This window comes from Phocoena phocoena, chromosome 13 (genome assembly GCF_963924675.1).
Source record: "Phocoena phocoena chromosome 13, mPhoPho1.1, whole genome shotgun sequence".
Taxonomy (NCBI): domain Eukaryota; kingdom Metazoa; phylum Chordata; class Mammalia; order Artiodactyla; family Phocoenidae; genus Phocoena; species Phocoena phocoena.
The window spans coordinates 78,673,297-78,696,893 of NC_089231.1; the positions used below are offsets into that span (position 1 = coordinate 78,673,297).

Consider the following 23,597-nt stretch of genomic DNA (forward strand, 5'->3'; position numbering starts at 1 on the left):
GTGCCAGAGCCTTTCCAAGGGAAGGATGTGGGATTAGGTAGCATGTTTCCCTGGCAGTCCTTCACCCACAATCCTCCTTTAGCTGGATTCCTCACCTTTTCCCCGCAGGGCAGTGGCCTGACAGGTGGAAAGAGCCGGTGGCCAGGAGAGGACTGGTTAAAGGATGCAGGAAGCAGCACTTCTGCCTCCCAGCCATCCCTTAGCCTAACACAGAGTTGGAAACTCTTCGCGCTAGCCATGCCTTGCGGTTAAGGCATTGTTCCCCGAACCTCCAATATTTATTACGTTCGAGACACCCGCCATACTTGACTACCACCTATACTGTTATTTACTTAGTAGTGCTGTTTACTTTGCTTTTAATTTGTACTCACTGGCTATTCAAACCCACTGGTGTTCACTAAGAGTTGGTCTGGGTGATTCATCCATTAACAAGCTTCCTGATGCACCTGAAGGCCTGTGTCACAGCCACTTCCTAGGTTCACATTTCATCACAGTCTTCATCTTATGGTTTCAAAATTCCTATTTTAAGCTTCCAAAACAGAAGTTGGCAAACTTATTATACATGGGGCCAGACAGTAAATATTTTCAGGCTTGTAGGACAAGAAGGAAAATCAAAGCTATTATGTAGATACCCATATGACAAAAAAGAAAATATATTCCTGCATAATTTTGGACAAAATTAAAAATACAATAATAATAGTTGCTCGGTACAATTTTTTAGTTATATATGTCTACTAATGAGAAGAATGGAATTCTTTTTTGGGGGGACAGCATTTTGCTTAATTGGGGTTCAAAGGTAATGTTTTCTATCATCAAATAAATTGTAATTGTTCTTCTGTAAAAACCAGTCTGAGCTCATGGTCTGTACAAAAGTATACAGTGGCCAGGCTGAATTTGGCCCATGGGCTGTAGTTTGCCAACCCCTGCTCTAAGCCATGATAGATTTAGTAAGGGAGAAATAGGTCTGACCGTCAAACCATGGATGTTTCAACGTCAAGCTAAAGAAAATGAACTGATGTCAAAACCCATCAGTTCAAGGGTGAACCCTAATGTAAACTATGGGCCCTGGGTGACAATGGTGTGTCAGTGTAGCTTCACCAGTTGTGTAAATGCACCACCGTGGTGGGGCATGCTGATGGTAGAGGAGGCTGTGTGTCTGTGTGTGGGGGGGGGGTGGGGGTGGGCAGGGAGTATATGGCAAATCTGTGCCTTCTCCTCAGTTTTGCTGTGAAGCTAAAACTGCTTTAAATAAATAAAGTTTATTAAGAAGCGTACTGATGGGCACTTTCCTGGTGGTCCAGTGGTTAGGACTCGGCACTTTCACTGCCACGGCCCCGGGTTCGATCCCTGGTCAGGGAGCTAAGATCCCGAAAGCCGCGTGACTGAGCCAAAAACAAAAAGGGTACTGATGAAAACAATACTTGAATATCTAGGAACCCTGTGCTCTCTATCGTCTGCTAGGCACTATCCTGAGCCGGTGTGGAGAAGGTTCAGTTGGTGAAGGTCTAAGAGATTCGTGGCCGGGCCTGAACACACTGCTCACATCAAGCCTCATCTTGACCAATGTCTGTCAAACCAAGGGCTTGACATCCAGTTTTCTTTCTTTCCAAATACCCATTAAATCATATTCACAACCACTGAAATATAAAACCTCTGTCCATGTACCATCTAAAATGCTCTCATGGGACGTGACTAGGCTTTAGGGTGACACGGGGTCAGGACAGTAGTTTTTTGAATCTGACTGCACATTGGAGGCAATTAGGGAGATTTAAAAAAAGAGAAAAAGCAATGCTTGGGTCCAATTTTAGACCAACTACATCAGAATCTCTGGAAGTGGGGCTTGGTAATCTGTATACTGCAAACACCTCCAGGTGATTTTGATGAGCACCCAAGGGTGGGAACCGCTGGGTCATGGTAGTGTGTCCCCAGAAGAGAGGAGAATGAGATGAAAAGCATGAGTGTAGATTTAAAAGGAGTAGATATTAACCTATGTTAACTTTCACTCGATCTCTGAGACTCCTGGACCCCAGCTCGAGTTCATTCTCCAGTAACAGCACTTACAAAGGGAGCTCGCTGAGTGGCGCGTGGGGCACTAACATCCTTCAGCATAAATGACGTGAAATTTGTGTGATGGGGCGAAACTTGGGTGACAGGGGCTCTGAAGTAGTGTGATAGGACGAGGTCACAGGAGGGGTCCAGGTAGTGTGCTTTAACGGGGGCAGGATGTCCCCAAAGAGCCAGAGTGCAGCTGGTTATTCGAGGGATAAACAGACATGGAAGGGAGACCCCCCCGGCCCCCAAGAAAGAGCCCACTTTGTAACTCAGTCCAGTTCCGCGAGAGCCTTCGTCATCCCCGACACCCTGGGCCCCTTGCTCACCTCACATTCGCCAGGGGTCCCGCGCTCTCAAAGTTGTCTCTGAGGTCCGGCCCATCGCCCGATGATTTGCGGGAGTCGGAGTAGGAGGAAACACTGTTGAAACGAACCTTGTAGCTCCTGCCAAGATGAAAGAGAGTCTGTGAGCTCTGGCCTGGAGCCCCCTCCTGGGGTCAACACCCGATGGCTCTCCAGATCACCAGTCCTGGTTCTAGGGCCTTCCTTTGGGTCTCGAGTGAGACCATAACACACCTATGGCTTTGTCTAGAATGTATCAACTCACCCTTGCCTGCCAAAAATGACACCTAGACATCATTTGATGCTACCCGTTGGTGGTTGCCAAGGGGAGGGGGTGGGGGGAGGGATGGAGTGGGAGGTTGGGGGGAGCAGATGTAAGCTTTTATATACGGAATTGATAAACCACAACGTCCTACTGTATCAGCACAGAGAACTATATTCCATATCCTATGATAAACCATAATGGAAAAGAATATGAAAAATAATGTATATATGTGTATAACTGAATCACTCTGCTGTACAGCAGAAATTAACACAACATTGTAAATCAACTGTACTTCGATAAAAAAGTATTAAAACTGAAAAAAAAAAAGTTTTGGACCACACTTGAGAGAAAGAACAGGAAGAACAGTCCATTCCTTACCCATCAGACCACGTTTCCTTGCTTCCCAAATTTTAATGAGTACAGGAATCATTCTGAGATCTCATTAAGCAGCCCATCCTAATTCAGTAGGTCCAGGGTAGGGCCTCAGATTCTGCATTTCTCACAGGAGATGCTGCTGGTCTCCTCTCCTCACACTGAGTAGCCAAGAACTACACTCGCGCTGTCTACTACAGTAGCCATTGGCTGTGTGTGGCTATTTAAAGTTAAATTCACTCAAATTCAATACAATGAACCATTCTCTTCGCCACGTGCTCTAGCCTCGTGTCAAGTTCTCAACGGCCATGAGTGGTTCGTGGCTGCCGTACAGGATGGTACAGATATAGAACATTTATATGCCTGTAGAAAGGTTTATTGGATGGTGCGGGACTACCCCATTCAACATTCTCTTTCTTTTTAAAAATTTTTTTCCATTTTTAAAAATTGAAGTATAGCTGATGTACGATATTAAGTTACAGGTGTGTAATATAGTGATTCACAAGTTTTGAATGTTATACTCCATTTATAGTTATTATAAAATATTGACTATATTCCCTGGGTTGTACAATATAACACTGTAGCTTATTTTATACGTAATAGTTTGTACCTCTTAATCCCCTATCCCTGTCTTGCACCTCCCCCTTCCCTCTCCCCACTGGTAACCATCACAACATTCTCTTTCAATAAAGTTTTGGTCTTTAGACATTTCAAGGGTCTCTCACATTTCACATTTCAAGTAAGCTGAAAAATGTTCAGCACTGACACAGCCTGAAAAGAGAATGGATTTCTGATGAAGTTGTTTCAAAGGGGAAGAAAGATGTCATTGGGACCTCAGCATCAGAGGCTCAGGAGCCTCGAGGTGTAAAAAAAAAAAACAAAACCATGAATGGTTTTCCAGTTTTCCTTTAAAAGTGGTAAGTCTTGTTCTCAGATAAGGCAAAGACCAAACCAAACCAAAAACGTCTCCAAGAGCAACAAAACAAAATAAACCCCCAAACTAAAAAACTCCATAAAACTCTCAAATCAAAACCCCAAACACGAAAACTCAACACACAAATCTGAGTGCAAAAGACAGAAAAAGAAATTGCACGTTCTGGCAGCAGGGTTCCTAAGCTGGATGTTCTTCAAAGTTTTCGCTCCAGCGTCAGGAAAGTTCTAAATATATGTAAGTGTATTTGCTGCCCTAAAAATAGTCTCACATTGAGTCACTTCTCCAAATACGTCCTGTAACATATCAGGGGGTGGCTGTGTTGTTAGTGTGGGAAGGATGGTTGACGGTTGTGGGGTAAAAATAACAGCACTTGTGTTTGTATGAGGCTTGAGGTTTTTCCAAATGCGTTCCTCTTTGTTATTATCCTTCGATCCTTGCAACAGCTCCCAGAGGTGGTTGGGGCAGAGGTAGTTTCTCCCCATTTGGCAGATGAGAAAGACGAGGCCCAGAGAGGTCAAGCAGCTTGCTCAAGGTTACTCAGCGTGTTAGTCTCACGGCCTGGGTTAGAACTCAGGTCTCCTTGAGACCTGGGTGTGGCCTTGGATGCTGCAGTATTGGGCGTGCGCACACATACCTACCAACATGCACACAAGCGCTCACACCACTCACGCACACACGTGAATGCAAGGCATACACGTGCACACATTCGTGTGCGCGCACACACATGTTCTACCTGCGCTGGCTGTCACGGGCTGCAGCCAGACCGCGGACTTCTGTGTCACCTCAGGGGAGGGGAGGCCCTTTATGGGGAAATAAACGCAAGGGTTCTGGGTACCTAGAGGGGAGAATGGATGGTGCCCTATCTCTCCCTGAAGGAGGGGTGAGGGGGACCTACTGGAGGCCACCAGGATAGGGTGGGAAGGAGAGAGGCAGGGAGAGGGAGGACTAAGATGTTGGCCTTGAGCACAGAAGGCAGGCTGACCACCAGGGACTCAGCTGTCCCCTGGATATGGAATGTAGGCAAGTTTGGCAATGTGTGCTTGGCTGAAAGAAAACCAAGAGGGATGCTGTGCAGGACACAGCCTCTAACCACCAGCCAGCCATGGCATCCAGTGCTCAACTTAAGACCTGTTCCGTGGTGGAGGAAACACTGAGATGCTCTCACAGAAAGGTAGCTCTGTGTGCGCACGCCCTATGTTCTCTACTTCGGGGGGATTTAAGGGTTTTTCAAGGGTAATTTCGGTTATGGGTGTTTGTCACCTTATGAAATATCTTTAGAACTGAACCCCATGTTAGATGCCGTTTTACCAGGAACATCTTTTGACCTCAGGCATTTTTCACCTTATGAGATATCCTTTTCTTTTTTTTTTTTTTTTTTTTTTTGCCTGCACTGCGTAGCTTGTGGGATCCTATAGTTCCAAACCAGGGATTGAACCCAGGCCCTCAGCAGTGAAAGTGCCAAGTCCTAACCACTAGACAGCCAGGGAATTCCCGAGCTATCTTTTGAGGTCAGCCTCCACGTTAGTGGATGCAACTCCATCAGACGGAAAAGTTCTAGGGAAAGAAACTCACTGATTCTGAGTGTAGGTTTCCAAAGGGCGGCCACAGTAAGAACTGGTATTTACACAGTGCACAGCTTTTCACAGGACGCTGACATCTGTTTTCTAATTTGCTTCTTACAGATGAGAAAATTCATGCAGATGGAATAAACCCAGGGTGATGGAAAAAGAGACTGAGGCACAGGGCTGTGAAGTGACCAAAGACCAAATAATCCGCCCCAGAGGACGATAGACGCCCACCGGCTAAAATCAGCCACAAATGAACTTCAGGTCACAAAACTACCCAGAACTCAGATGTGAGCCCCAGATGCCAAAAGACAATTTTCAGTTACCCTCACAGGGTGTCATGTGACGCTGGCGGGTCTTTCACTTACTTCCTTTCCTCGTGCACAGAGTTGGGATGCCTCATTTCCATCAAGGCGCAGCCAAATTTCTGGAGGCCGAGACAAGCAAAATGTAAGGCAGGCGCGATTAAATCTGGAACGGGGCTGGGGAGAGGCTCTGGGGACCTAACCGGCAAAAGGGGAGCCTGATGCCCGGGGGCCGGGGCGTCAGGGGCTCAGGCTGGGCAGCAGTGCTACATGTGGAAGAGGGCTGTTTATAAAGGGCTACAGGTGTGGACTCCCCTCACCTCCCCCCAGCACACAAATCCCCTTTGTGGCTTTCTACAAAAACACTGTCCCTGCTTCTTTCATCTGGAGCAGGGGACACCAAGCTCTTGATCGCAGCATCCATTCCAAAGAGGTAGCTCACTCAGGTGACAGCGTTTTCACTGGGGATCGGCTAGTCAGTGGACACCCATAGACTGAAGACTTGGAATTGTCCTATCTTGGCAGAACTTGGACCCAAACTGAGGTCACTGGCTTTGAGGCTTTGGAGGATTTGCTACTGAATAGCAGGTGTAACCGATGCCCCTCTTTTCTGCTGATGGAAACACGTGCCAGAACAGGTAGAAGCTCATCTCACCTCCCCATTCTCAGGGGGGTCTCCATTTCCAAAGGTGCTGGTAACCACCAGGGCCAGAGTTTCATGCTCCAGGTGTACAATGTCATATTCTTCCATGGACATCACCTATGTGGCAGAATGGGGGGTGGGGAGGGGAAGGAAGAAGGTGATGAGAAGACAGAAGGGGTAGGAGAGAACAAAGTGATGGGGGAAGAGAAGAGAGAGAGGAAGACGATGAGTCATCTTGAGCCATCATCTCCTTTGGAAGGAGATCCAAAGGTTCTGGGGGCCACTATTTCCATGGGCTCAAGTGGGTAGAACTAATAGCTTGTTGGCAGTGTGGGACCTTTCTGTGGTCACCTGTGGCCTGACGGACTACAGAGAGTCTGGGGCAATGGGTTGGCTGTCAGTAAAGACAGATCTTTTTTTTTTTTGCGGTACGCAGGCCTCTCACTGTTGTGGCCTCTCCCGTTGCAGAGCACAGGCTCCGGATGCACAGGCTCAGCGGCCACAGCTCACGGGCCCGGCAGCTCCGCGGCATGTGGGATCCTCCCGGACCAGGGCACGAACCCACATTCCCTGTATCGGCCGGCGGACTCTCAACCACTGCACCACCAGGGAAGCTCCCGTAAAGACAGATCTTGATTAAGACTCCTGGGCTTCTTACAACCAAAGGATGCTGGAATCTTCTTGATCACATTTAGGCTGGGAATGACCCAGCTGGATTTGACCAATTGTCTGCTCCGCTTCCTTTCTAATCCTCCATCCAGCAGTGTGGAGGACCTGGGCCAAACAGGTCTGAGATACCCGCCTTAAGGAAAGATTGTTTTGCCCTATATCTTAGCATTACTTGAGCAACATTTCTCAAAGTAGGTTCTAGGGAAGGCTAGTCTCCTGAGATGCTCTTTAAAAGTAAGTGATCCGGGCTTCCCTGGTGGCGCAGTGGTTGGGAGTCCACCTGCCGACGCAGGGGACGCGGGTTCGTGCCCCAGTCCAGGAGGATCCCGCATGCCGCGGAGCGACGGGGCCCGTGGGCCATGGCCGCTGGGCCTGCGCGTCCGGAGCCTGCGTGTCCGGAGCGTGTGCTCCGCGACGGGAGAGGCCACAGCGGTGAGAGGCCCGCGTACCGCAAAAAAAAAAAAAAAAAGGAAGTGATCCATAAGCAAACATCTTTGGGAAACATTTATATTCTCTCCTCTCCTCTTTTGGGAATGATAACACATATGTGCAGATTAAAGGTTCTGAGAATTCCTGCAGCAAAGAAACCCACTGAATTGTATTAAAGGCAGAGCTTCCCAGACTGACTCCAGAATTGTCTTTCATAAACTTTCTAATATCTTGCTCTTGGGATGGGGGTTATGATTCCCGGACTCCTGGAGGGTTCCCAGGGAGAGAAGCATCAGAGTCCGCTGAAACATATGCAAATGTGCGTGAGTGAGTTGATGGGCATCTTCAGATGTGCTATCACCCATTCTCAAAGGATTCTTCTTTGCTGAATTCCTTCTCTCCCCTCCCCAACTTTACCATGAAGGGTCAGAGAGCTGGCACCGCCCCCTACCCACCTTGGCGTCAAAGGCATGTTTGAAGATCTCACACAGGGTTTTGGCATAAGCCTGCGATTTGCCCGTCTCTGTGGCGTACAGGATGGTAGCCTTGACCCTCTTGGCCATGGCTTGTCCCATCAGCTTGGCTGAGAACTTGACGGCTCTGGAGGGGAGAGGATGGAGAGGAAAATGGGAAATGCAGAAAGGAGGGAGGATGACACGCTGGGACTTTTGGGCAAGAACCATGATCCATGAACTTTCTCTCCTAATCTTTGATGGCTTCAGGGATACTCAATGTGTAAGTTTAGGTGCCATATTGATCCCTTTCTTAAGTCACTCCAGACCAACTGGTCATGAGCTAACATGGTTAGTTTTATTAGTTTGTTACTTGATTAATTGATCCCGGTCTTGAGAACCTTGGTTTGCCAAGCATTGCCCCGAAAGATGATGAGTCATTCCCTCATTCATTTGTTCATTCATCAAGTGTTTGTTGAGTGCCTAGCTATGTGCCAGGCATTGTTATAGGAATGGAAACACAGAGAAATGGCTGTCATGGGGCTTACGTGCGTGTGTGTGTGCATGTGTGTGTGTGAGCGTGTGCGTGCGTGTGTGTGTGTGTGTGTGTGAGAGAGAGAGAGAGAGGGAGACAGAGGGAGAGGGTGGGGAGAGAAAGAGAGAGAGAGAGAGAACGAATCACTAATAAATCAGCAGGTATTGAGCTAGAAGGGATTTCAGAGGTTCATAAATCCACAAAGGAAGGACCAAGTCTGGTTGAAGCAGCCATGCACATCCAGGGTCTTGCAGAGGCTGAAACTTAACAGGCACTAAATACGTATCTATCAAAAGAAGGAATGGATTTTAAACATACTGCTACCACCAAAGCCCTGGGGAGTTTAAATGTCAAGTCGAGGCTCTTTCTAGTTAAATGGAGAATTCAGAACCAGTGTTTCTTCCTTCCCATCTATGAATGCCTGGGCTCACCTTTCGAGCAAGCATCCCTGTTCTAACTAGGAATCTCAGAGTAGACAAATTGCTAGTTACCCCCACCTGGGGATTATCGGTGGTACATTCATCATTTTTTAGAATCAGGGAAACCACCCACGCTGCGGAGCTAAAGGGGGAGAAACAGAAGAGAATAAAAAGTGCCTGGAGGGTTCCCTTTGAATGATCCGGATTGTACAAAAGCATCTATAATTAACTCCCATTGTTTCTACCCCGAACTTAACAGCGCAATTAATTCTTTAGATTTTTCCCTCCCTTCTTCCCTCAGAAACAGTTTGAACTGAACTGAAGCCAAAGGCTGCTGTCCCTGAGAATTTGTGATGCTCTTGTTGGGGAAAGAATGGCTGCTGATGCATTCTTGCTTGGCTGCAGATAAAGTTAGGTGGAAGGAGAAAGGGGAGGGAGGGAGAGAAGGGAGAGATCCTGTGGACCATATTAGTGGAGGCAGGATCTAGGTTTCAGTCCCTGCAAGATCTACCAGTCACCTGTTGAGAGCTGGACCCGAGGGGCTGAGGAAAGTGACTAAGTAGCTCGGTGCATACTAGCCCCTCTGCCAAAAAGTGAGCTCCAAATAGAGGGTCTCTGCTGAGTGGATCAGGGAGTTCTCTATCTTTAGACAGAAAGCTGGCATCCCCATTAAACCATCTGTCAACCCCACCCCACTTGTCAGACGGTCCCCTGGCTGACCACGAGTTCTTCAGGACAATTACTCTTCAAAAGCCTTGGTCCCTCACCCGCTTCCCTCCCTCCTTTTCTCAGTGAAGTCTTATTCATTTCATTCTTCAGCTCAATTGTCATCTCCTGCGGGAAGCCCCTCTTGACCTCCCAAACTGGCTGACGTCTATTTTATGGCCCCATGAATCGTTCCTTGGTGGTAGCTGTGAGCTTCATGAGGGCGGGACCACATTATCTGGCTCATCATGGCATCTCTGGAGCCCAGAGTAGGCACTTAGTATCCATTTGTTGGCTGAATGAGTGAATAAGCGAGTGAAATGAGACCCAGCCCTGGACGAGAGGACTCTCTAGGCAGTGGTGGGCTGGAGCCAGCTTGTCCTAGCTCCTCCAGACTCTGGCTTCAGTGACTTCCTGTTGAGAGCTTGAAATTGGCCACAGTGGGAGTATTTACACCACGGAAATTGTCAAAGGTTACAAATCTGTTATCATTATTATGGCCAACTTTACTAATTGGAGAGCTGGTTTATCAACACAACACTGTCTCCAGGACAAGAATTTAGGAAAGTGGGGGGAGGAAAGTGAGGTTGGGAAGGAGAAGAGTCATGGCGATTTTTGCATCCCAGACTCGGAGGCAAAGGAGGCACGAGGGGGTTGGAGAAAATGGAGAAATCATGTCACACAAGAGGGCAGAGGTGCAAGCATGTTTCCAGCCTTCTTTGCTGGGGCTCTCTGAATGCGGGGGCACATCCATCCCCCATCCCCACCTACTTTAGGAGACTTACTCTGCCAGCTTCTTGAAGCCAATGGCTCGCCGCTTTGTGGGGGTCCCGTTGGTACCTTTCCAGATGTGGGTGTTCCAAGGGTCAGGCTGGGAAGAGAGGACTATGGTCACTGCAGTGAGGGACCCTGGCTCCTCTTGGGAGTTGCTCGGGGCCCCCTGGGGGCTTGTGGTTGTCCAGCTACGTCCAACCCTTAGCCCTTGAAGGGAACGGTTCTGTCAGTGGCGACCCCAGGGGTCCTGACACAGAGTGGCTGGTCCAGCCTCCCTGCACTGTCCGGCTAGACCTTCCCACTCATCCCTCAGAACCCCTCTCAGACACTCTCCTCGTGACCCCGGACTACTCATTTCATCTCCATTCATCTTTCAGCTTGAGCTGTGCTGTTCAACATGGTGGCCACACTCGAGCATCCGAAACGCAAGTTTGAGTTGAGACGTGCTCTAATCATAACGCACACACCGGATATTGAAGACTTAGCACGAAAGAGGTGGGGAGGGGCAGGACCTGGTATTCGAAGGAGGGGGTGAGTCGGTAGTTGAGCATCTCTTGGTGGAAGACGGGGGTGATGCTGCCAGACATGGGGGGCACGATCCACACCCAGTCAGCGGGGCAGCCTCCCCGGCAGTGGTATTCATTCTCCATGTGCTTAATGAAGGACTCGGTGGCAGAGTGGTGGTCAACGATGGTCACTTTGTCACTCTGTGGGAGGAGAGGGGACAAGGAGTCAGGAGGAAAGAGCAGCTGGGGTATTTTGGGACTCCCCTGCCCATAGAGCAGTGTTTCCGAAAGGCTGGTCCTGGAGATGATGCTAGGCAGGTCATTCTCTGCATTGTTCTTTCAATCCTGATTAGACCCAAGAGAAACACCTCTCTTACCAATCTTCCTCTGTCCTTCCTCCTTCTCTCTCTCTTTTTTTAATGAGAGAGGAAGCTCAGGCAACTAGAATCCAACAACTTTGTGTTGTTTCCCCGTGTGTATTTGTTTATATATTTATTTAAATTTACAATTCTCTTCTATTTATGGCAAATGGTACTGGCTCTCCATTTATGATGGTGACACAACATCCTCTTAAAATAAACAATTTTAAGTAATAAGGATGAGTTTATTAAAATGAAAACAAGTCAATCACAGCAGAGCTGGGTGGACTGAACGTCCGCGTAACCCAGCCGCAGGGCCCGTTGTAGTCGGCTGGCTTGGATTCTCACCTTGCCCAGGCAGTGTCTTCCCTTTCTGCCCACAAAACTCTGTCCCTTTCCTGCACTTTTCTCTTCCAATCATTCATCTCACTCACACCTCTGCTGCCGCTGGCTCGCCAATCTTCGTACCAGTCCACCAAAGCCCTCCTTCATTTTCAACAATTCCTAAAACTTCACGCCTCCACGGTAGAGAGGGAAGGGAGGGGGCTTCCTTCTCCCTCATCCCATCTCAACTGGTCTCTTCCCTGGGATATACATTCCCCAGTATACCCAGTCTCCCTATTCCTGACATGGGGACCTATGGTTTATATTCATGTCTATACATGATTTGATATGTTCATTCTACTGCCTGTGGATGCCTCCCATGTATGTCTATGAGGGTCTAGCTTCCCAAACCATCACCCTCAGAGGACAGAGCTGGTCTCTACTATAGAGAGTGACCTCTATTCTGTGGGCCTCCTGGTTTGCCCAGGAGAATCCCAGATTATGTCTTTGTACTGTTACAATTATTAGTGGTGCCCCCCATTTGCTCTCAAAAGTGTCATGGTTTAGCCGATAATTTTTAAAGCTATCATACTGTATATAATAGCCTTTATCACAGAGCCACATGCATTGGGGGACGTATGCTTCTGATCATGACGATGAGTATTTGTTTCTGTTAGGTGAAAGTCTGAATGCCTGAGAAGTGGCAAGACACAGATGATGCTTGCCATTTCTTTTTTTTTTTTTTTTTTGGCCACGCCACGCGTCCTGCAGGATTTTAGTTTCCCTACCAGGGATGGAACCCATGCCCCCTGCAGTGGAAGTGTGGGGTCTTAACCACTGGACCACCAGGGAAGTCCCAGATGTTTGTCATTTCAATTCTAAAAAATCATAAGCAGGGCTTCTCTGGTGGTGCAGTGGTTGAGAGTCCGCCTGCCGATGCAGGGGACATGGGTTCGTGCCCCGGTCTGGGAGGATCCCACATGCTGCGGAGCGGCTGGGCCCGTGAGCCATGGCTGCTGAGCCTGCACATCCGGAGCCTGTGCTCTGCAATGGGAGAGGCCACAGCAGTGAGAGGCCCGCGTACCGAAAAAAAAAAATCATAAGCAACAAGTCACAAAACCCCTATCTTTTTGCCTCTTTCTCAAATGGTCCCCACCCAAGATCCATCATGGGGAGAAAGGCATGCATGATGGGAAGTACACCTCACTGGTAGGCAGATCCCTGCAAGGATGGTTCCTGGAAGCTGGGCTCTTGACCTTCTGCCCCGAGACTCTGAAAGGTTTTAGTTCCCCTTTGAGGCTTGGCAGCCAGGAGGTGTGCCCTGGCACTACCTGGAAGCTGTACAGCACTGCGATGTTGATCTCCACCAGCGCCTGGTCCTTCCACAGGGAGGATGTCTTCCTCATGTCCAAGTTCATCTTCTTGGCCACTTCCTGAAAGGGGAAGGAAACAGACTCATAGGCTGGGGCACCTCTGGATTTCAGACTAAAGAGGGACAGGGCTAGAGTCACCAATGAAATTCTTAATTAATTCATCAACTCATATGCAGACTAATTCACTTACTCAAATTTTTTTTTTTTTTATTGAGGACCCACTGGTAGCATCAAGAGTCTAGAGGGACTTGGCTGGACCTTTTATTATTGAGCTTACCTTCTAGTGGGGGAGAGAAATAGTTAATATTGTGATGAGTGCTAATTCCTAGGAAGAAAATAAGGTGAGGAAATGGGATAAAGAGGGATATGGGGGCAGGATGAATTGAACCAGGATAGTCAGGGAAGGACCACTGCAGAGGTGGCACACAGGTGAGTCCCAAATGATAAGAAGAAGCAAGACATTTGTAAATCTTGGGAGGGAATGTTCTATGCAGAGAGAACAGCATATGCAAAGACCCTGGGGTGGGATCAGGCTTGCGCTGAGGTACAGAAAGGTCAGTGTATTTGGAGGGTAGGGAGCCAGGGGGAGTTGGTGAGAGAGAGATGCAGGACTGGTTACGCTAGATGTTCTAAGGAGTGAGGATTTTGTTCCAAATATGATGAGGAGGGTCTTTGGGGGACTTTACGGAGAGATGTGGGTCTGGGAGTGACATGAGCTGCTTTCTAGTAGGAAAAGCTCTCCACTCATCCTGGTCCATCTCCAGAATGGCTACTGCCTAGAATCTAGATCATGGGTATTTTGAATTCATGGGGATGCCTGCCTACTCCACTTGACAGATGAGGAAACTGAGGCTCAGAGAGCTGCAGAGACTTGCTCACAGGCCACAGAGCCAGTTGGCCTCGGGGCTGGAGCCCAGGGAGATGCGTAACGCCCAAGACCTGGGAGCGGCTCCCCAGCCAGCAGATTCCTTTAGCAAAACTACTTGGAGAAAACAACTGACATTTAGGTTACAGCTCCAGCTAAGCTGATGTCAGGAGTAGGGAAGAACCAATAGCACATCCATTAATTAGAGCCTGGCTTCTCACTTCCTCTGTCAATTCTAGTCACTTGTGGGAACCTAGGTCTCATTATGGGGTTAAAATGTGACAATTTCTCAAGTTTGGGTAAATCACTTCCCAGCCCCAGATGTCAACATTTGTACATAATGGCAGTTAGAACTGGAAGGCTGGGGTGGGAGCGTGTCTCATTTAAGTTACCCAGTGACTACTCTTTGCAATTGAAATGTAAGCAGGGATCACGAAAGCAGACATTAATTTACTCTTTTGAGGCTGAGGTGTTAGGGTCTGTTTGGGGTATTTTAGCGATGATACAAACACAGAGAGTAAGAAATTCGCTGCTTTACACAAATACATATAAAACTTGAGTTATTTTATAAAAGAAGAGAGTGTGTACAGCCAGTCATGCTGCTACTGTTACTTCTACAGCATTATTTTGGTTAAAAGAATAGAAATTAGTTGCAAGAAAGTGCAAAAATATATATATATGACTTTAAAAATTCCCAAATATTACTTGAGCCACATTTCTGGAAATTGCCTGGAAATGTTTTTTCCTTTCCTGCCAGGAGTTTGTATAAATCAGTGGCTTCCCAGTAGAATCTTCTGGGGAGCTTTGAAAATTACTGGTGCCCGGGCTCCACCCTGGAGCACTTTCATCCAAATTCTGGGGAGTGGGACCCCAGCATAATAAAACTCCCTAGGTAATTCCAGTGTGTGGCGAGGCTGAGGACCCCTGGTTCTGTTTTCCAGGCCAGCACCCATGGAATTTTTAAAAATTGAGATAAAACTGACATATAACATTATGTGTATTTCAGGTGTGAGAGATATTGGTTTGATACATTTATATATTGCAATATGATTACTGCTGTAGGGTTAGTTAACACCTTCATCCAATCGCATCATTACCATTTCTTTTTTGTGGTGAGAACAATTAAGATCTAGTCTCTTAGCAGCTCTGAAATTTATAACAGTATCATCGTTGAGCATAATCACTACGCTGTGCATTAAATCTCCAGGAATTATTTACCTGCTACTTGCAGGTTTGTACACTTCCACAACATCTTCCCCAGTTCTCCTGCCCCGCCTCCCCAGCCCCTGGTAATCACCACTCTACTCTCTGTTTTGGGGAGTTTGGCTTTTTTAAATTCCACATATACGTGAGATCACGTAGTATTTGTCTTTCTCTGTCTGATTTATCTCACTTAGCATAATGCCCCTAAGGTCCACCCAGGTGAACACCCGTGGATTTTAACAATATAAACCTAACGCTTGTTTCCGAGTTCGAATTTTGCCCTGTGCTTTATTTACTGTGTGACGTAGGCTCAGCATTTAACTTCTGTTTCTCAGTGTCCTCTTTTGAAACAAGGCCAATCACAGCAGACTGTGGTTCCAGACAACATTTGCTGACAAAACCACAGCAATCCTGACGCTTTCACCAAAGTAGAGCTCCAGGGAGCAGTCCGCCTCAGCACTCTTTTGTAGATCAGTATGACTCAGCCCTGGAGAGAATCAGAACCTCCACCCAGAAATGTACATGGTGGGGAATCACTGTCAAGCCTTGTTTTTTAAGAAAAGAGACCAAAAATGTCCCATGTTCATGGGTCGTTCTCAAAACCTTCTAACAAGGCTTGACACTGACAGGCAGTGCAGTAGAATGCGTATGAACTCGGATCATAAAGCCAGACTGCCGGCGGGGGGGGGGGGGGGGGGGGAAGAAAAGAAAGCCAGACTGGGTTCACATCCCAGCTCTGCCACTCCCTAGCTGTATGATCTTGAGCTCGTCCTCATTTTAACCCTCCCAAAGGCCTCAGTTTCCTCATCTGTGAAAGGGGAATTGTCACACCTGGAGGTTGTGGTAAGGATTAAATGAGCACCTAATACACGCAAGGTGCTTGGAGTGCTGCCGAGCACATAGTACACGTACTCTTCTCTTTTTTTGTTTTTTTTGTAGTACACATACTCTTAATGCCACAGAAGTCTTCAGAAAGGCCAGGGGGCATCCCCAGAATTGCAGATTCTGTTTTAACCTCTTCTAGTTTCCAAGCCCCAAAGCTCAGCTATGGGAAAGGACAGCTGAGCCCATCCCCTTTGCCTTCTGCTTTTGCATCATCATGACCAAGAAGGGACTTCACCTCCAGGATGTTGTATCGGGAGCTGTCACAGTAGTCGCGGACGCCAATCTCTGTGCCCATGTACCAGCCACTGAAGGGACAGGCGCTGAACTCCAGGCCGCCGATCTCCAGGAGCATGTTTGACACAGCGGGGAGGCCGTACCACTTCAGCCCAAGGTCCTTGAACCACTCCAACCTGCAGAGAGCAACAAAGCCCAGCTCACCATGGGGCAGGAGCCTCATGGGAAGACACTCAGGCGGGATATCCTTAGTCTGGGGTTGCTGAAATGCCAGTGAGTGACTGGAACTGACTACGCCAGAATCTAATTCCTGGGCTCATGTGAGACCTGTGGGATCACAGCTTCCACAGCTGGGGCCTGAGAATATGCACTTTAACATGTTTCCCAGGTGATTTGGATGGACATCCAGGCCTGGGAACCATTGCCTTGGGCTGCTGTTTATCTCCTAAACCCACCCTGAAGGTGAATCCAGGAGAAAGTGAGCATTGCTGAGCTCCTTCTGACCTCAGGACCTTTGCACGGCAGTTCCTTCCTTCTCTTTTCCTTCTGTGCCTGTTCAGCTCTTACCCACCTTTCATTCTCAGCTAAAATGCTATTGACTCTGGGAAGCCTTCCCTTATGCCTGATCTGGGTTGGGTCAGGAAGCTTTATGCCTCTAGGTACCATAAAATTTATTTTGCAGCACTTTATTGGAATTAAGTGGTTATTTGGGTAACTGATCTCCTCCTTGAGACTGAAAGCACCACGGAGGCAGGGACCAAGTCATCTACAAAACCCAGCACAATGCCTGGCCCAGACTGGGAATAATAAATAGTATCAAATGAGTGAATGAATGAATGAATGAATGAAGGCCAAGTTTCACCAGGGAGACTGGGTAAGTTCCCAGATATTGGGCAGTGTCAGGAGCCTCAGGACACTTGCTCCCTCTCCAGGGCCTGGACTAGGGTGAGGCAAGTAAGGCACTAGCCTTGGGTGCAAAATTTAAGGGGGCACCAACAAACCCAGGGATCAATATCAATACTATTAATTTATTTACACAATATTCCAAATTAATTCAATGTTTTTTAAAAAAATCAAAATTAATGCAAAAAAAAATCCACGACGAACAAAATATCAAAACTTTAAATAGGGCTTCCCTGGTGGTGCAGTGGTTGAGAGTCTGCCTGCCGATGCAGGGGACACGGGTTCGTGCCCTGGTCCGGGAAGAACCCACATGCCGCGGAGCGGCTGGGCCCGTGAGCCATGCCCGCTGAGCCTGCGCGTCCGGAGCCTGTGCTCCGCAACGGGAGAGGCCACAGCAGTGAGAGGCCCGCGTACCGCAAGAAAAAGAAAAAAAAAAAAAAAACAACTTTAAAGACAAGCTCCCCACCTTGCCCTAACTCGCCTCACTTGTTTTCCCCTAATTTCAGCCCTGACCTGGTCTTTGTTTAAAGTTTTGATATATTTAAAATGTTAATTTTTATTTTAAAAAATATTACATTAAAATACTATTTATCTTGATGATTGATTTTTTTTTTTTTGGTGCTTCCCCCATCAATTTTGCCCCTGAGGCCAGGGTCTTACTGTGGAGTTTCTTTACTCTCGAAAAGTGTAAATTCTATTTGTGCTGCTGGCCACAGCCCTCACAGCCCCATCCTGGCCCCAAACTGCTTTTGACCTTGAGCTGCGTCAGGTCACATAAGGTTTTAAATGGCTCCCTCTATTTAAAATTTGTGCCCACAACGACACAGGAGGGGCTTCTGCTCTTTCAGCCCTTAGGGTTGGAAAAAGGGCAGGTCCAGGTTGATGCCTTAGGAGTGGGGTAAGGAGGGAGATTTTCTTTTTTTTAATTGAAGTATAGTTGCTGTACAATATTATATAAGTTACAGGTGTACAATATAGTGATTCACAATTTTTAAAGGTTATACTCCATTTATAGTTATTATAAAATACTGGTTATCTTCCCTATGTTTTATTATATCTCCTTGAGGTTTATTTATTTTATACATAATAGTTTGTACCTCTTAATCCCCTACCCCTATATTGCCCCTCTCCCCTCTGGGAACCACTAGTTTATTCTCTATATCTGTGAGTCTGTTTCTTTTTTGTTATATTCACTAGTTTGTTGTAGTTTTTAGAGTCTACATATAAGTGATATCATACAGTATTTGTCTTTCTCTATCTGACTTATAAGGAGGGAGATTTTGATTCAGAAAAGATGGTGGTCCCTAGGCTGGTGAAGGAGGAATTATTGATGTTGAGGGAGCCCACCTTGCCCTGGCCCATGATGAGGGTAGGAACCAAGGCCCCCTTTCAGCCTCTGTCTGGGCTGGAGAGAGAGCCGGGGGTGCAGGGTTGGGTAGAGAGGGGCACTGGGTAAATCCAACCACCCTCACCCACCCCATGCCAGTCCCTCTTACTTGGGGTGCCTGATGGGCACTTCCAGCACAAGCTCTGGAGGAATCTGGAAGAGCTCAGGGTCATTGCCGTTGGCCTGGAGCAGGAGTGGCAGGACATCGAAGCGGCTTCTTGGGGGTTTCCAGCCCTGCTGGATGCAGATCTGCAACCAGACCCGCCAGGTCAGGCCACCATGCCCCAGACCCTCCAGACACAACAGCAATGGGGGGAGGGGCAGAGGTCCCAGTGCAAGCCTGCCAGCAGCCCCCCTGGAGGCTCTGGGTCATGGCCACCTTCTTTATGAAGTTCTCCCTGCCATCATCACATAACTAGTATAACTGTCTGTGGTCCCACGGGACAGAAAGCAAACGTGTCCTCCAGCCCCTCACTTGGTTATGTTTTCCAGGTCTTCCCTGCCAACTGGGAACTCCGGGAGCAAGGGCTGAACTGACTCTTGCATCTGTGGTGCCCTCGCACAGGGCTGGGCACGCCTACGCACTTGCTCCGGAAGTGTTTGCATCCGGTGCCTAAGACATGAAGAAAATCTACCAGATTTGATGAGGGCAGATCTCTCAGAATGACCACATAAAATGCATCTGTTAGAGCAGCTATCCTATCGAAATATAAAGCGAGCCACATAGTAATTTAAAATTTTCTAGCAGCCACATTTTAAAAATTAAAAAAAAACAAACCCAGAGCAAAACCCAGGGAACATAATTTAAGTAATATATCATTTACAAAAGTTTTAATTTCAATAATATTTAATTAAATTAAATAATTATGGGGCTTCCCTGGTGGCGCAGTGGTTGATGCAGGGGACACGGGTTCGTGCCCCGATCCGGGAAGATCCCACATGCCGCGGAGTGGCTGGGCCCGTGAGCCATGGCCGCTGAGCCTGCGCGTCCGGAGCCTGTGCTCCGCAACGGGAGAGGACACAGCAGTGAGAGGCCCGCGTACCGCAAAAAAAAAAAAAAATTAAATAATTATGAATTATAGCACGATATTAATTATAGTAATAGTAATTAATTATAGTAACAGTAATTTATGAATACTGTGCTAAAAGCATTACTATATCAAATATTAATATCATTATGTATTAATATATTATTATATATGGCATATATTAATATATTAATAGTAATAATATTAATATATTAATAGTATATTTGACATTAAAATTAAATATGTAATTCATTTATTAATCCAATAAAATATAAAAATTTATAATATATAACCTAATTAAACACCAACTGTTTAATAATAAATTATTAAATAAATTATTAATATATTTAAAGATGTTTAACATAAAATTAACCATACTTATTAATACAATAAATGTATTAATTTATTAACAAATATAAATAGATTAGCCCGATATTATCTACAATATTATTTTTCAATAGGTAATCAAGATACAAATTACTAATGAGATCTTTTCCACTCTTCTTTTGTTCTCTGTCTCTGAGATCGTGTTATTTACACTTAGGGCATGTCTCAGTTTGGACTCGCCACATTTCAAGTGGTCACTAGCTACATGCAGCCAGTGGCTGCCGTACTGGGTGAGGGGTTTTGAAAGTTACAATTCTGTGGTTATGTTTGGGGTGACTCTTTCTGCTGAGTTAGTAGACAGAGGAAGGACAGAAGCGTGGGTTTAGAACATGTTGTGTCAGTGAGGTTTCTGGAGACAGAAGGAGAGGGAGAGGCCATGGTGTTTCTGTTCCGGCGGCCACAAGGACAAGGTCAGCCAAGTATACAGTGAGAGGTCAGCCAAGTGGAGCAGAGAGTCTGGCTGAGGCTAAAAGACACAGGTCTGACTCCTGGTCACCCTGGTTATAGCCCCCTCCCCAGGATAATAATATTTTAATAAGAAAAGCCACTTCAAATGAAGTCAGCAGCCATGAGGGTGTGGGGTAGCCCTTGGCCTAAGCAGCTCCCTCGTGCGGTGGAGTTTGAGGGGGGTTTGAGGAAAGAACAAAGATCAAGCAGAATGGCGGCTGAGTGGGTGGCAAATAAAGGAGGTACCAGGTCTGTGTGTGTGAGATATTCCAGGCGTGGGCTCTGCCTATTATGTCTCCTGTGGGCATAGCTGGTGGAAGCTTCCAGGCCTTACCTGTGCTATCTGTCCACACCACCACCTGGAAGGAGCCCTGGATGGGGAGAAGGTGGTATTCGTGTTCCTAGTGGCTTTTATGAACTGACTTGGGCTGCCAGCAACCGTGGTGGTACTGGAGAGTCCAGTCTGTCCAGAGAGGGGTTGGGTAGGTAGAAATGTTGTACAAGGAAATGAATGAATGAATGAAGGGTATGAGTCTGACATATTACCCAACTCATAAAAGATGATGCCAGACGTGGCTTCCACGTGTCAGTTCCTCTCCTCCCAGGGGAAGGCAGGAGATTGGAACTGTACTTCTAGCTTTTCCTCTGCTCCTTTAGTGGCCTTGGATAATGTGTTTGGCCTTGGTGAGACTCAGTCTACTCATCTGTGAAATGGGGCAATAGTTCCCATCATGAGGGTCGGGCAAGGTAATGGCCTGAAAATGACCAAATGACCAGCAGGGCTAGCAGAACCAGCAGGACTAGAGGCAAACAGAGCAGGAGCTCTGGAGATGAGTAAGCTGTACCTCACCGACCACTCTCCCTACGATAATATTAAACTAAGAAAAGTCTGTGGATAAAGACAGTTTAGGAGGATGAGAGACCAGCTGGGGGAGGAGTGGGGGCACGCACCTCTGTGAGCTCCACGTTGGCTGGATCCCCCAGGATGGAGCCGTCAGGCTGCTTGTAGCCAGCATAGCGGATGAGCTGGGAGTTCCAGACTCGAAAGTCATGCTTGCCGTCGGTCCTCTGGGGAAATATGGTGATGGCAGATCTGTGGCGGAGAGAGGGGGACGTTTGGCACCAGGGCTGGGCTTGCACTTTGGGGACATACTGGAAAAAGTGTCGCCCAGGCCAATGAGTGCACAAGGCTCAGGGCCCACGGTGCAGCTGTTGGAAGGGGAGGGACCTTGCTCTGTCTCTCCACTGGACCGCTGGGTGAGGAAGGGTGGAGGATAGAAGGCCTGGTGCCAGCTCACTGAAGGAAAGAGAATGCTTCTCTAACTGGAGACTTTCAAACAAGCTTGACTTGCGCCAGTTTTCCAGAAAGTTCTTTTGCAGCAGGTAATCCTCAGGGAAAAAAACATCAGATCCTGTTTCCTTTTAAGAGCTCACCACTGATTCCCAGTTTTAGTCTTTCTTTTACCACCATCATTATTTATTGTCCCATTTGCTCACGCCCTGTACCACAGCAAAGTCTACAGACGTACGATTAATAAGAAATCAACTTCCATTTGTACTCATATTTATTTACTTTGAAAGAAAACTGAAGATCGCCCCTGGCCTTGCCCACCTAAATAGGCAACCGTGAGACCGTGTACTGTTATTAAATTGTAGAAAGATGTGGCTGCCTACGGAAGGCACCTCACTGGAGCCCTGCTTCCTTTCTGTTAAAAGGGAAATCAGGGCTTCCCTGGTGGCGCAGTGGTTGAGAGTCTGCCTGCCGACGCAGGGGACACGGGTTCATGCCCCGGTCCGGGAGGATCCCACATGCCGCGCAGCGGCTGGGCCCGTGAGCCATGGCCGCTGAGCCTGCGCGTCCGGAGCCTGTGCTCCGCAACGGGAGAGGCCACAACAGTGAGAGGCCCGCGTACCGAAGAAAAACAAAAATCAAAAAAGGGAAATCGGCGTTTTGGAGAGGTGTTATAATGATGTCTTATCCTCTTTGGTACCATCAGAAGGATTGGAACAAATGGAAAGGAGAGTAATTTTTTCACGAAGTGGTTTGATATTATCTCCTTCCAGGAGCTCCTGTTACCTGGGCCCATCAGTTCCATCCACAGACCAAATCCTAGGCTATGGAAACCACATCCTGGCTTGTGTCAACATGGGGATGACATCATAGGTCCAACCCAAAGCTCACAGATCTGCTCCCATTCACATCCTGCCCCTGGAATCCTGCCCTGCTGCTCCCTTGGTTGGAGTCTGTTTCTGCTGTCATGTACCCAATTTCAAGGCCCGATTCAAATTTGCTTTCTCCACACAGCATCCCCTGTCTTATCTAGTTCCCAGGGCCTCCTCTTGAGCACATTTAGGTCATACTGTCTGCACAAGACGATATTGCATTTAATACTGCAGGGAGTGGTGTGTCACACCTCGGGGTGAGTCTAGGACCCAGGCTGAAGGCGGAAGTCATATAGAGCCAAAGATGCTCTTAAAAATCTCTTAGCGAAGGTGCCATATTGGAGATGAACACAGACTGAGTAAAACTGTGAGTAAAATTTCCCTCCAGCATTAAACCACATGGCTGTTTCTTTGGTTGAGTAGCAGATAAAGCCTGTTTGTGTTTGTTTATATGTATTTTAAAAGTGTATTTAGAAACTCCAGAATCTCACACAGTGGGGTGGGATGCTCACCCTGTGTGTGGGAACGAGCCCAATGGAAGACATGGAACAGGTTTACAGCTCCCATCTCCCAATCCTGCTAAGCATAATATCGCAAAATGGCAAGTCTAATGCCCCGTACTGTTTGAATTACATCTCTCTCCCTCCCTTCATCTCCCTTGTCCACCTTCCTCCTTGATGCTTAGATAGTTTCTATACATGGTATACATTCTCTTATGGCCTCGCCTCGTGTCCAGATGTGTAGTTTCAAACTTGTAAAAAAAAAAAAAATTAGCCACACATTTCATCAATAGAATATCTCATTTAGACCCGCCCCCCCAATACAGAATTGAAAAAAGTAAAGGTGCACTGCCTACCCTGTGGCGATCCCCGCCCCATATTACCCCATCACAGCACCATTTGAAAACTACCAAAATAACCCATAAGCTCCTTGAGGCCAAGACCTTGACTGGGCCCTCCTTTAATGTTAGGATACGCAGGAGGGCTCTTTATTGTTTTCTGAGGGGTGAGGTCTTTTAGGAAAAAGATCTGAATACTAATTTCCCAAGCAGGCCCTGGGCTTAAATTACAGGG

The 23,597-nt window shown here is 47.3% G+C and overlaps 1 protein-coding gene across 1 annotated transcript in view; it reads right to left on the minus strand.

Moving 5' to 3' along the window:
* The window catches only part of NOS1 (nitric oxide synthase 1), an 85,746-nt gene that overhangs the window by 23,151 nt on the left and 38,998 nt on the right, over positions 1-23,597 (minus strand). Inside the window, 11 exon segments of the mRNA XM_065889527.1 lie at positions 2,379-2,495; positions 4,698-4,799; positions 5,898-5,956; positions 6,490-6,594; positions 8,031-8,175; positions 10,472-10,557; positions 10,973-11,167; positions 12,981-13,082; positions 16,211-16,385; positions 18,609-18,748; positions 21,313-21,454. Of these exon segments, the coding sequence (XP_065745599.1) occupies positions 2,379-2,495; positions 4,698-4,799; positions 5,898-5,956; positions 6,490-6,594; positions 8,031-8,175; positions 10,472-10,557; positions 10,973-11,167; positions 12,981-13,082; positions 16,211-16,385; positions 18,609-18,748; positions 21,313-21,454 (1,368 nt within the window).